General features: G+C 43.6%; 1 protein-coding gene across 2 annotated transcripts in view; it reads right to left on the bottom strand.

Annotated features, from left to right (window-relative positions):
- The window catches only part of taf7 (TAF7 RNA polymerase II, TATA box binding protein (TBP)-associated factor), a 44,585-nt gene extending 31,152 nt beyond the window's left edge, over positions 1–13,433 (bottom strand). The window contains exons 1-5 of one of the 2 annotated variants that reach the window (XM_038775475.1): positions 13,203–13,433; positions 6,505–6,587; positions 4,264–4,342; positions 1,404–1,537; positions 1,003–1,123 (exon numbers count right to left, since the gene is read on the bottom strand). In XM_038775475.1, coding sequence (XP_038631403.1) covers positions 1,003–1,123; positions 1,404–1,537; positions 4,264–4,342; positions 6,505–6,587; positions 13,203–13,242 — 457 coding nt within the window. In that variant the 5' untranslated portion in view covers positions 13,243–13,433. Of the gene's footprint in view, positions 1–1,002; positions 1,124–1,403; positions 1,538–4,263; positions 4,343–6,504; positions 6,612–13,202 lie in introns of both variants that reach the window. The other variant, XM_038775474.1, reaches the window with a different exon arrangement.
- Positions 13,434–13,697: the final 264 nt, after the last annotated feature.

Raw genomic sequence — 13,697 nt, 5'->3', positions numbered from 1 at the left:
TGCTGTCCCCTAATCTCATAGAATTTACACTGCAGGAGGCCATTCGGCCCATCGAGTCTGCATGGGCTCTTGGAAAGAGCACCCTACCCAAGGTCGTCACCTCCACCCTATCCCCATAACCCAGTAACCCCACCCAACACTACGGGCAATTTTGGACACTAAGGGCAATTTATCATGGCCAATCCACCTAACCAGCACATCGTTGGACTGTGGGAGGAAACCGGAGCACCCGGAGGAAACCCACGCACAGACAGGGAGGATGTGCAGACTCCGCACAGACAGTGACCAAGCCAGAATCGAACCTGGGACCCTGGAGCTGTGAAGCAATTGTGCTATCCACAATGCGACCGTGCTGCCCCTCTTTGGTTGTCCATGGCTGTTTTTTTTGTGAAGTGGTGCTTTTTCCTCTCAATTCCCTTCCTCAAAACGTGACTGAGGCAGAGACTTTGAATATATTCAGGGCAGAACTAGATAGATGCTTGATAAGCAAGGAGGTGAATGGCTAACAGGGGTGGGCAGGAAAGTGAAGTTGAGATTAAAATTAGATCAGCCAAATTAATGAATGACAGGGCAGGCTGGATGGGCCGAGTGGCCTACTCCTTTTCCTAACTCGTACGTATGCTCCATCCAATTCACTAACAGTGCCTCGTTCCAGTGGCATCAAGAAACCCATCTCCTTTCACATTATTCATGAGAAAGCTGGGGCAGCTCTTCATTCCTTTACTATTCTTCTTCTTTCTTTCCTGAAGGCCCCTAGCTCAATATTCTACTCAAGTGGCCTTTCTCTGAGAGCAAGTTGAGACAATGGTAGGTAGTTGGACTATTTGTGGCGCCACAGTCAAGCCCAACCGTGCCCATTCCCGTCTATCCTCATAGGTCCTCTCTCTATATAGAGTCACGGGATAATGATCAAATGCAGTAATCCTGATCAGAATCTCCCTGTTCCCCAGCCCACAGTAATGTTTCTGTTGCTACACAATCTGTGATAATGATAAGACTCACTACTGTGATTCCACAAGAATTTCTTCTCCTTGTCCTTGTCCTTCTTTTTGTTTTTGGGATCAACTGGCACGGGCTCCTCCTGTGGAGGGTACAGCTCTCCATCAGTGGTACACACCAACATCTGGAGCAAGAGAGGAAGAACAGATATTGCAGTTGAACCAGTTGTTCCAATGTACAGACTGCCTTCATTACAGCCCCATGCCACACCTGCCACCTCACCCTGTCCTGCCACCTTCGATGATTTCTTCTCACCATATCCCTCAACAGAAGATCAACAAATCTTAAATAATCCCATCAACTGCAGAAACAAATAGTCACTTGCCCTTTAGATACGGACTACTTGTTCATTGCTGTCACTTCTGATCCAAATTTATATTGTTATAAATAAGGGATAACCACACCTGACACAGATCAGCGGTTTTATAGAACGTCTTTTTATCGATGGTCTTGAGGGATTCGATGATACAAGGCAGATCCACTAACTTCGCAGCCAAGGGCTGCTTGTCCACTCGCACGATGCCGTGGCGACCATCCGCTGTGTGAATGGAAATTATAGAAAGTCAGTCAGCTCATCCACTGCCACTGCATTTACATTCTCCTCTCCTCTACCTCTGTACTCATGATGTTCCACAGCGTCTGATAGTTCTACAAAGTGTGACCCAAGGTATGCAAAGTGATCCTAAAGTGACATTCAATATCAACATGAGGGGTTATTAGAAAGGGATTTGCTTGCTACAAACAGGTGTTTAGGCAAGGAGTCTTGAACATTACATAAAAGGAGACTGGGTAGGGTTTGGAAAGGAATGTTAAAGGTGGTGGGGAAAGGGCCAGATTAAATGTTGGGATCTTCTTTTCCCAGGTGATAGTCAATGCCTGGAATGAGTTGCCAGATTGTGGTAAATGCTGATTTGTTGTAAATATTGAGAAAGAAGTGCCAATTCCTAGCTGTGGTGAGGGTTGAATATCTGGTCATTTAAACACGGTGGATGTGGTCACCCAGATGAGATTTTGATTGTCGATGGGGCTCAGAGAAGAATTTCCGAATTTTATGTCCCTAATTAGCTTTTTATCTGCTTTATCCTTTCTCCCAGAAACTTGGATGGTTGCTGGTAATGAGTTATGAAGTTACGATGCTTCAGGCGTCACTGTGGTATGGAGCAGGCTTGATGGGGCAGCTGGCCTTTTTGTCTGTATGTGTGTGTGTGTGTGTGTGTGTGTGCAGGTTTAGATTCACCAGCACAGCTGAAGAGTGAGTGCAGCACAAATTGCTGAGCCACCTAGACCTGTGCTGAAATTCTGTGATCCTACAAAGACCTAGTACACTGGGGTAGAGATTTAATTTGGATGAAACAGTGAAATGTATGATTAAGATATATGCGGAGAGGTTCACAAGAAAGTGGTAGGTCGGGATCTCTTGCCTGGACACCCAAGCTCAGCAGAACCTTGCGTTATGCATTGTACAGGATTTCGGCCTCTCAAGAAACCGGCGGGGAAAATCTAAGCGCTAATTTCTTCACATGGTAAAAAGCTGACCACGGAGGCAATTAAACCAAAGGTCAGAGCTTCTAAGAGGATAATTAATATATTTTTGACAGGTCCAAAGATGTGCAGGTTAGTTGGGGTTACGAGGATAGGGTGTTGGCGTGTGCCTAGGTAAGGTGCTCTTTCAGAGGGTTGGTGCAAACTCAATGGCCCGAATGGCATTATAGGTATTCTGATTCTATTCTATGGTATTTCTGAAAAATATCTTGCACTCTTCATGACAATTTGCAAGAATGCCACTTTCAAGGGACCAACAATTTATACTGTATGAGAAGAGACTGCTGATTGGTTGAAAATGAACCAGTGAATGGCTGTCATTTATTTTGTATAGCTGAAACAGACAAAATGCATGTACTGTTCTTTCTGTCTTCTTTCCTCAGGGCAATGCCTTGAACAATCAGAGTCAAACTAACTGGTTAAAATTTCAAACAATAAATGGCAGTTAACTGTCAATCACCATCAATTGGTGGATTTTACATGGCAATGCCCCTACCAATCAGAGGCCACTTGCCAACCAATGCACCGTGTCTTCTCATACAGTGTCAATTTTGTTCCCTTTACATTTGATATTCTTAGGAATTGATTTGATGAGTGCAAGATGAAAGGTTTTGACAAAAATGGTCTCATTTCCCAGCCATACTTAAGTCCTGTACTACCACCGACGATTTTGACAGGTAGTTATTGAATAGTCTGAGTTGTTAAGTGGAGTCTGTAGTGTTGTGGGGCAGTTAATCAGGAAAATCTTGGGTTGGATCACCACATTGCACCGAGTTAGCCACTCTGAATCAGGAGAGCTACAATTGTTAAAGGGACAATGCAATCTCAGTCAGAATTTCCACCCAAAACTCCAGCCCCACTGGAACTAGATGTACGTCAGTGTTGTGGGAAGACAAATGATTAGGATTCATTAACAACAATTTATTAGGACAATTAGCACTTATTCTTAGGGATTTGGAATCCAAATAGTGTGGTACAGTGTACTAAAGCAATTTTCATAAAGATGTCAGCTAACAGCTGACGGGGCACCATCTACAACAGTTAGCATAAGGTCTAGCAACATGTTCCAGCTAAACCAGATTTCAGTGAACTTAAAAAGTTTGTTCTTAAGACACAATTTACAGCAGTCAGCATAAACATTTTTCTAACTCGACCCAAGGACCAGACACATCTATCGGGTCCGGCACCAAGTAGGGAGGTTAGGGAGAGATCAATAGAAAAATGAATGGTAGATACCACTCACTCTGCTTGAGTGCACATACATAACATATTTAATGTAACATTTAAAACAGACATGATCCAATGTAAACAATATTCTTGCCTACGTAATCAGCTCTGTATAAATGTTACTTGATTCCATGGGTTGGGCAGAGTCAGCTCTGGAGGTCCATTTCTGAAGCTGGGCTCTCCCAACGTGTAGGTCAATAAACTATTGTTCTGTGCCTGAGACTCCTCCGGTTATTTTGTGAGAAAGAGGAAAAGCACAAAAATCAGGACATGCTTGCCTGTAAAACCCTTTGTGGTTTAACAGCTCACAAAGGAAGGAGTTAATAGCACACAGCAAAACAACCAAAGAGATCCTTGTAACAGCAGAAGGGATCCTTGTAACAGCAGAGGGAAGAAAAACTCCTTTGTGAGATTGACAGAATCGGCCTTAAAAAGCACAGCACAGATGGGAAATTATGATGAGTGATTAAGAACACATTTGGCCAAAGCACTCACGATGCAACTCGATGGTCAGTCGGTCCCGGAGGTTGACATTTCCAGACTGAACAGCTCTCCGCACAGTAGCTGCATGATCCTGCAAAGAAAAAACACGGACTAGAAAATCTACCGGACCTATCCAGCTGGCCACATGGCACTTCCACACATTGCAACAAACACAAGAATGATTGGAATTGGAGACAACCTATTGGCTGGGATAGGGAATTGATCTGGAGTAGAGAGAAGGGGAAATGAGCATAGATTCAAACTGGAAAGATATGGCTGGTGGTGTCCTCAGGGATGTGTGCCAGAGCATTAGCTTTTCGGTCTGGTTCTATCTGAATTGGATGAACGGAATACAGATGGGAGGAACAACCTATAATGAAGATGGGGAAGCAGTAAGTTGTATTGAGATACTGATGGATTAAGTGAGTGGGGGAAACTGTGGCATTTCCTGAGGGGAAGTTTGAAGTCATTCACTTTGACTCAGAAAAGATAGATCAGAGTATTTTATATATCATGAGATTTCAGGAACTGTGGAGGAGCAGAGATTTAGGGGTTCAAATTGTCACCTTTAAGAAATGGGTGTTTATCAGTGTGTGGGCGGAGCTAGGCTGTCTGTCAGCTTTTTACTTTTGTTTCAGGCTGTTTGCTGCAGGGTGTGTTTTAGTTTTGTTTTTAGAGCTGGATATCTGCAGTCACAACCAGAACGTGTATTAAAGTCTCTCTCTGTAATCTAAAGACTGTAAATTGATCCTTTGGTGATTTAAAACTAATAACTGCTCTCAGTAGTGACTTTAACCTGATGTTCTTCTGTTAAAAGTTATTTTTCAAGTCTTATGGATGTTAAAAGGACAGTTTAAGGATGACTTAGTATTGTATTCTTTGGGGGTTTTATTTGAATTAATGGTTGCTAACATGTTTACTGTATGTTTTAAAAAGGTTAACTTGAGTTCATAGAAAAACATTGCTTTGCTTTAAAAAAATACCTTTCCATTTCTGCTGTTCCACACCTGTAGAGTGGGCCGTGTGCTCCCCGTACCACAATCTATTAAAAGTTGTGGGTCAGATGAACGCCATGATACATTTTGGGGTTCTCTAAACCCTGATCCATAACAAAATACAGAAGTCATTAAAAGCTAATGGACAGATAGAAAAAATGTTTGAAAAGGCTAATGGAATGTTGGCCTTCATCTCAAGGAGGCTGAAATACAAAGGGATAGAAGTGATGCCTCAGTTTTACAGAGCTCTGATTAGGTCCCATTTCGAGCATTGTATTCAGTTCAGTTCAGGTACCCTTGCACTGGATTCACCAGACTGACACCAGGGCAAAAAAGGGCCAATTATGAGGACTGGTGGCATAGACTAGATTTTTATTCTCCTGAATATAACATATTAAGGGATGGTCTAATTAAGACCAAAAGACATAGGAGCAGAATTAGGCCACTTGGCCCATCGAGTCTGCTCCGCCATTCAATCATGGCTGATATTTTTCTCGTCCCCATTCTCCTGCCTTCTCTCCATAACCCCTGATCCCCTTATTTATCAAGAAGCTCTATCTCTGTCTTAAAGACACTCAGTGATTTGGCCTCCACAGCCTTCTGCAGCAAAGAAAGTTCCACAGATTCACCACCCTCTGGCTGAAGAAATTCCTCCTCATCTCTGTTTTAAAGGATTGTCCCTTTAGTCTGAGATTGTGTCCTCTGGTTCTAGTTTTTCCTACAAGTGGAAACATCCTCTTAAAGAAATGATACTTGGAGATAAACTATTTTGTCTTGCTGGAGAACAGGACACTTATTAAAATTAGAGTTGGGCTGTTCAGGCATAATGTCATAAAGCACTTCTTCACACTTAGTGTAGTGGAAATTCTTCATTATTTCTTGTAACTCATAGAATTTGTGCTGCTTAACAGGATGGTGGAAGCAGACTTGTTAGCAATTCTCAGCAGGCAGTTAAATATAGTGCAAAATAGAAATATTTGCAGGGCTCTGGGGAAAGAACAGAGAGAATGAGATTTAATTGAATAGCTTTTTCAACAAAACAGCACAGGCACAATGGGCCGAATGGACTCTTTGTATGTGGGTAAATCTTACCACTGCATAATTTTCTGTTTCAGATCTTCAACCAAAGCCTGCAGTCTTTATTTTTAATTTTTTTTGCTCAGACCATATCAAAGATTGTTCGAAATCTGAATTTTCACCCCCAACCTTGACACGAGATCCTGAACCCACGTTACTGAAGAAAATGTGAAAATCTTACCGATGGCAGCCTCAGAATGCACTGGCTCTCTAACTCGTGAGGCGCATCTTCTTTGTTCTTCGAACCCTGTTTCTGTCCTTTTGCTGCAAGATGAAAGAGGAATGGAGCTAGATTAGCCTAAAACCCACTGTCAATGGAACGAGTATGAGAAGGAATGTGAGAGAGAGAAAGCTGAGACAATTTATAGTTCTGGTCTACAAATAAGCACCAAACCTTGCTGGGGTGTGTGCATGTACTACTGAGGGCCGAAGGGCCTGCTCTGTGCTGTACTGTTCTATGAAAATGTGAATGTACAACTCTCCATTTATGTAGCACGTTTTTGCAACCTCCAAGGCGCATCTCTGCCCATGAAGTATATTTGAAACATTGTCACATCTGAAATGTAAGAATCTGCAGCCAACTTAAGCACAACAAGCTCCCAAAACAATGAGTAGTTTTAGGAATGCTAGTTCAAGAATGAACGTTGGCCAGGACACCAGGAGAACTCCCCTGAATTTCACCCAATAATAGTCCCACATATTTTTGAAAGAAATCACAGAGAGGGTGTGAAGGCCAGCAATACAGCTTCAGAAATTTACAGTATTCTGTGATTCAAAACCAGGAAATAATATAACAATAATAATCTTTATTTTGTCACGAATAGGCTTACATTAACACTGCAATGAAGTCACTGTAAAAATCCCCTAGTCACCAAATTCCGGCACCTGTTCGGATACACAGAGGGAGAATTCAGAATGTCCAAATTACCTAACAAGCAGGTCTTTCGAAACTTGTGGGAGGAAACCGGGGCACCCGGAGGAAACCCAAGCAGACACAGGGAGAATATGCAGACAGTGACCCAAGCAGGGAATTGAACCTGGGACTTTGGCGCTGTGAAGCTATAGTGCTAACCACTATGATACCGTGCTGCCCTAACACCCTAGCTAATAGCATTTTAGCATTACCTCTCCTCTCCTAATGAATTCCAACAAAAAAACAAATTAACCAGATGTGTAACTGAAATGAAGTTCTGGTGAAAACTAGCCACCAGGACCCATCCAGAGGGGACTTTTAAAAAAAAAATTTAGAGTACCCAATTAATTTTTTCCCAATTAAGGGGCAATTTAACGTGTTCAATCCACCTCTCCTGCACATCTTTGGGTTGTGGCGGTGAAATCCACACAGCACGGGAGAATGTGCAAATTCCACACAGACAGTGACCCAGAGCCGGGATCGAGCCTGGGACCTCGGCACCATGAGGCAGCAGGGCTAACCCACTGCGCCACCGTGCTGCCCTTAGAGGGGACTTTTAACAAGTGGTGTTCATTCAATGGGATGTTAAAATGTTAAAAATCTCCAGCCCAACCCCAAAATACCCACTTCTGATTTGAACAGAGGATATTACAGGGGGTGGCTGACAAAGCCACTCCCAAGAGGCCAGGTTGGCAATTTAGATATTATAATGTGACCAGGGAGCACTTAACAACCGTTTTAGACTTAACCCTGGTTGAAGTTTCTGAGTCTCGGGAACTCTAATGGCTAAAGAGAAACAAAGACGGCTGCTTCCAAGAGTAAAGCATCTTCCACTTATTTATTGGATTCAGTATATCTGCTTCAACACCGCCCACAATTGAACACCATATCAATCCCACTCCACTCCACACTATCTTCCAATCTCTCTCACAGTCCTTCCAATCTCCCCTAACCTCCAGATCCTGATCTTGCCCCTGGCCTCCACTCAATTACCCCACTACCACCTTTTCTGATCCCTCTCTCTTCACGGAGTGCCACTGGCTCACCTGTCCAACTGCTAAGTAACCGCTCAATCTGGCTTGTTGCAGTCTGGAAACAGTTAACTGGATACCGCCATTAACTTTAAATGTGGCAGAACCTGTGGGACGTCCATTCTTCAAAAATTTTGATTTCAAACCACCAACCCCCCCCAACGCCACCTATCTCCGAGTTAATCTCCACCCTATGTAACTGTAATTAGTAGCAATCATAGTGCCATGTCCGTAAGACATAAAAGCAATCATAAACTGTTCAAATTAAATCTTACTTTCAGCCTATTTAAAAATGGACTTTGCAGAACTAAGAAAAAGGCTGCTTGTCACATAATTTGCAGGTTGGCTACATTCTGGAAACTTCCAATGCTTCCAACAGTCCAAAGATGTGGAGTTTAGATGGGGTTATAGGGTCATGATAATAGGGTGGGAAGGCAGGGTGCTCTTTCAGAGGGTCGATGCAGACCCGATTTGCCGAATGGCCTCTTTCTGCACTGGGAATTCTATGGATTTATTCTATTATAATAATTAGAAGGCAAAGACTAATTCTCATCCTTGTGGAGTCTCATATCTTTCATTATGTGGGTCAATAACAATCAATAAAACAAGGCAGCAGTAGACAATCTCTCTCCCCAGCCTGGATTTATAACAGAGCCATCAAAACTCATTATATCTGTGGAGACGCTATTGCCACCATACATCTCCCAAGGTGAACAATGGATTTTAACTAGAGGCATAGAATATGAAACTGGTGCATCTATACAAAATCTCTCAAGACCTAAGCTCCTTTGGCTTTTGGAAAATTTAAATGATGGGACACACTACCAGAAGGATGTGAAGGCTTTGGAGAGGGTACAGTAGAGGTTTACCAGGATCTTGCCTGGTAAGGAGGGCATTAGCTGTAAGGAGAGGTTGGATAAACCCGGTTTGTTCTCACTGGAATGACGGAGGTTAAGGGGCGACCTGATAGAAGTCAACAAAATTATGAGGAGCGTGGACAGAACGGATAGTCAGAAGCTTTTTACCAGGGTGGAAGCGTCAATTACTAGGGGACATTGGTTTAAGGTGTAAGGGACAAAAGTTTAGAGATGTACGAGGGAAGTCTTTTTTAAACAGAAGGTAGCGGGTACCTAGAACGCGCTGTCAGGGGAGGTGGTGGAAGCAGGTACGATAGTGACGTTTAAGGGGAGTCTTGACAAATGAATAGGATGGGAATAGAGGAATATGGACCCAGGGAATGTAGGTTTTAGGCGAGATGGGCAGCATGGTTGGCGCCGGCTTGGAGGGCTGAAGGACCTGTTCCCGTGCTGCACAGTAGCACATGTGATTAGCACTGTAGCTTCACAGCGCCAGGGTCCCAGCTTCAATTCCCTGCTGGGTCACTGTCTGTGCGGAGTCTGCACGTTCTCCCTGTGTCTGCGTGGGTTTCCTCCGGGTGCTCCGGTTTCCTCCCACAGTCCAAAGGTATGCAGATTAGGTGGATTGGCCATGATAAATTGCCCTTAGTGACCAAAAAAGGTTAGGAGGGGTTAGTGGGTTACCGGGATAGGGTGGGTGAGGGTTTAAGTGGGTCGGTGCAGACTTGATGGGCTGAATGGCCTCCTTCTGCACTGTATGTTCTATATGCTGCACTTTTCTTTGTTCGTTCTTATTACATTCCTGGACCCCAGGGCAGTCTGCTGCTAAAATCCAGCCCATCAACACCAAAGCAGGACTCTGGGTTGACAACAAAGCCTGCCTGAAGTCTAAAACTCTTGGAAGCCTGGCTGTCTGAAAGGTTTCTGTCATTGGCTGCTGGGTGGATCAAGTCTCTGGATACTAACATCATGTAGCTGCACCATCACAAACTTTGAAGGCATTCTGCAACTCCTGCTCACTTGAGCTTTAACTCCTATGTGAAGGGATCCTCGTTGGACTCTCCAAAATTCATGTGAATTAATATCCAAATCTTTAATTTGTTTTATTTTAAGTTATTCCTAGTTGGAAAACTCTTTTCTTTTCTATGTCCTTCTTGTGTGCTCATGTGCATATGTTGTTGTGCCAACCATCATGGGGTTTGAATGTATGAATAAACAATACTTCTGATTTAACCCGAAAGAGAGTTGGTTACGACTCACTTTAAAAATTGACTTCACAAACAGAGGGTTCAGTGAAACACACCAGTCTATTACAAAAATTAAAACACCTCTGCTCTGGGACAGATGACTTGAAAAATAATGGAATCCAGTTTCCCCCTCTCCCCCATCCATTGTAAAGGCCATCATGAAAACAGTGATGGGTAAGGGTCCAACAATTATCCCAGGGGGTGATTACTAATCACCTATGCCTCTTAGTTTATTCATGACCATTGACTATAATTTTATGCCTGTGGAATTGGGGCCAATTACTGATTCAGGGCAGTGAACACGAGGTACCAAACAAAGGTTTTCTGAAAGTCTGAAAGGAACAAAATCTAACATATTATCCTTATCCAATAACATGCTTCAATTCTTCAAAGAAAAACTCTGGCAAGTTTGAAAGACGTTTCTTGGAAGCCATGCTGAGAACTTCGGATGGAATCTTATCTTTTCTAATGGTCACAAAGAGTATTTTTTCAGATCCACGACACCATCTTCCTAATGGCATTTTTCACAATCATAGGGCATCTCAAAGAACTTTGCAGTCAATGAAGTGCCTTTGAACTGTAGCCACTATTGTAACATAGGAAACACGGCAGCAATTGTCTGCCACAGCGTTGTGTAAGTGACCAGATAGGTAATCTGTTTTCTGAGGAAAAGATTGGTCAAGACTCTGACGATAACTCTCCTGCTCTTCAAAATAATACCATGGGATCTTTGATGTCCACCCAAGGGTAGGTGGGATCTTGGTTTAATGTCTCATTTGAAAGTCCAAAACTGCATCGGAGTGTCAGGTTTAATTTTTGTGCTTAAGTGCTCAAGTGGGAATTAAACCCAGGACCTTGTGAGTCAGAGATGAGAGTGCTACCAACAGGGTCACAACACGGACAAGAGTCCCAGAAACAAGAACAGTTATTGCTGAAAGCAGACAGTGGTTAAATCAGCCACAGTAGAGACAGCCTACAGACAAACCTTATTTGAATCTTCTCAGCGTTTACAGCTGCTTTCTGTCCCTCTACACCCCCCCCCCCCCCCCGCCCGCCCTGCCCCCATTTCTCCTGTTGCTAGGCCAGCATTAGAATTATGAAATAGTTACAGCACAAGAGGTCATTCCATCCATCAGGCTGTGTCCACTCCCCGCAAGCGCTACTGGGCCAGTTCCACACCCAGCCTTTTCCCTAATTGTTTTTTAAATCTTTCTCTTTAAGTAATTATCCAATACAGGGAAAAGGCAGAGAAGTGGGACTAACCGAGTAGCTTTGCTGGAGTGCCATCATAAACTTAATGGGCTGAATGGTCTTCCTCAGTGCTCTGACCATTCTATGATTTTAAATCTTTTCTGCATATTTTCAAAAGCCTATATCTTTTCTGATGTACTGGGCACAAGAAACCAGAGTTTTATAAAGGTTCATCACAACATCTTTGCTGTTACATAGTACCTCAAAGCCCAAGATGTCCAGTCACTCTGCTCCTGCAGCTGCTTTCAAAATTTTAGCCTATTTTGTCTTGCCTGACTACAGCCTTCCTAAATTCCATCTGTCATGTGCCTGCCCATTTAACCAGCCTGGTAAATGTTAATCTTGGCTAAAAAAGCATTGCTCCTTATATCGGTCCGAAGGGAACTCTACAATATCCCTTCATCCAGTCTGAACAACAACTGTTCTTCGTGTCTCTCTGTTCCCTGTCAGTCAGCTTCGTATCTATGCTGCTACTGTCCATTTTATTCCATAGGCTTCAAATTTGCCGAGGAGCTCTTTATGTGGCACTTTATCAAGTTAGTTAAATCACAAAATTGTTAGGGCCATTATGTCTGCACTGGCTCTCCAAACTAGCATTATAGCTGTTTATCATTCCTCTGTATTTCCCCATACCCCTGCACATTGCTAATAGTTAAGTAATCATCTGATGCCTTCTTGAATGCCTTGATTGAATCTGCATCCGCCACACTCCCAGACAATGTATTCCAGACCCCAACCACTCGCGGTGTGAAGTTTTTTCTCAGTTCGCATTCGCTTCTTCACTTTAAATCTCTGCCCTCTCATTCTTGATCCTTTTTCTAGTGGGAAGTTTCTCCCCATCTCTGTATGTTCTATGTACTCTGTCCAGCCTTCCTCATCATTTTGAACATCATTATCAAATCTCCTCTTAGCCTTCCTCTGTCCAAGGAGAACAGTCCCAACATCAACTTACCCTCATAACTGAAATTTCTCATTTCTAGAACCATTCTTGTAAACCTCTCTGCACTCTCTCCAATATGTTCACAACCTTCCGATAATGTGCCGCCCAGAACTCTACACAATATTCTAGCTGAGGTCTAACTAGGGTCTTGTACAGGTTCAGTGTAACCTCCTTATCCTTGTAGTTTCGGAACCCATTAATGGAGCCCAGAATAATAAACGCTTTATTAACTGCTCTCTCCATCTGACCTACCACTGCAATGATCTGTGCACGTATACATCCAGGTCCCTCTGCTGCTGCACCCTTTAAGAGTTTTGGCCCAGATTTTATATAATCTCTCTTAAATCCTTCCTATCAAAATGCATTACCTTACACTTCTCCACACATCTGCCACCTATCTGCCCACTCCACAAATTTGTCAAAGTACTTTTAAGTTCTACACTCTTCGCAGTTTAAAAATGATTTGCCTTTAACTAATCCATGTCCCTTTTCATTAATTAATCCACATTCATCCAAGTGACCATTAACTTTATTATATTTTCTAAAAGCTGTGGTCGAGTTTGGACTGACTGCGGTTGTGTTAACTGGGATTTCAGGAACAGATAGTTTGAGTTAACTGGGAGATTGTGAGCATTCCCACCTGTCATTTTTTTCCAGGATATTGATCCTTTCTTATCCATATTCACAGGCTTGGCCGTTAATCCATCGGGATCAGAGACTGTAACTGGAATGAGAACAGAACAGAGGATGAAGCCAAGGAGAGATTCCGGGCCCGGGGGAAGGGACCGGGACGGACCAGCCGCACTCTGTTTCCTGCCGCTTCGGCCTAGTTGAGTACCGGAAGTGACCGGGGAAGCCGCTGCACAGCGCGGAGAAAATGGTTTCGGATTGGGAGGAGGGCGAACAGTGAAGGTGACGGACCGGAAAGGGAAGCGGGACCGGAATCAGCGCGGGACCAGAGAGAAAGAGATAGTGGGGGTTAGCAGGGTGCCAGTGGGGGTGGGGTTTGGCAGGGTGCCAGTGGGGGTGGGGGTTAACAGGGTGCCAGTGGGGGGCGGGGTTAGAAGGATGCCAGTGTGGGCGGGGTTAGCAAAGAACCAGTGGGGAGGGGGGCGAGATTAGCTAGGATCTAGTG

Source organism: Scyliorhinus canicula, chromosome 17 (assembly GCF_902713615.1).
Source record: "Scyliorhinus canicula chromosome 17, sScyCan1.1, whole genome shotgun sequence".
NCBI lineage: Eukaryota > Metazoa > Chordata > Chondrichthyes > Carcharhiniformes > Scyliorhinidae > Scyliorhinus > Scyliorhinus canicula.
This window is presented reverse-complemented; position numbering and strand designations above follow the sequence as displayed.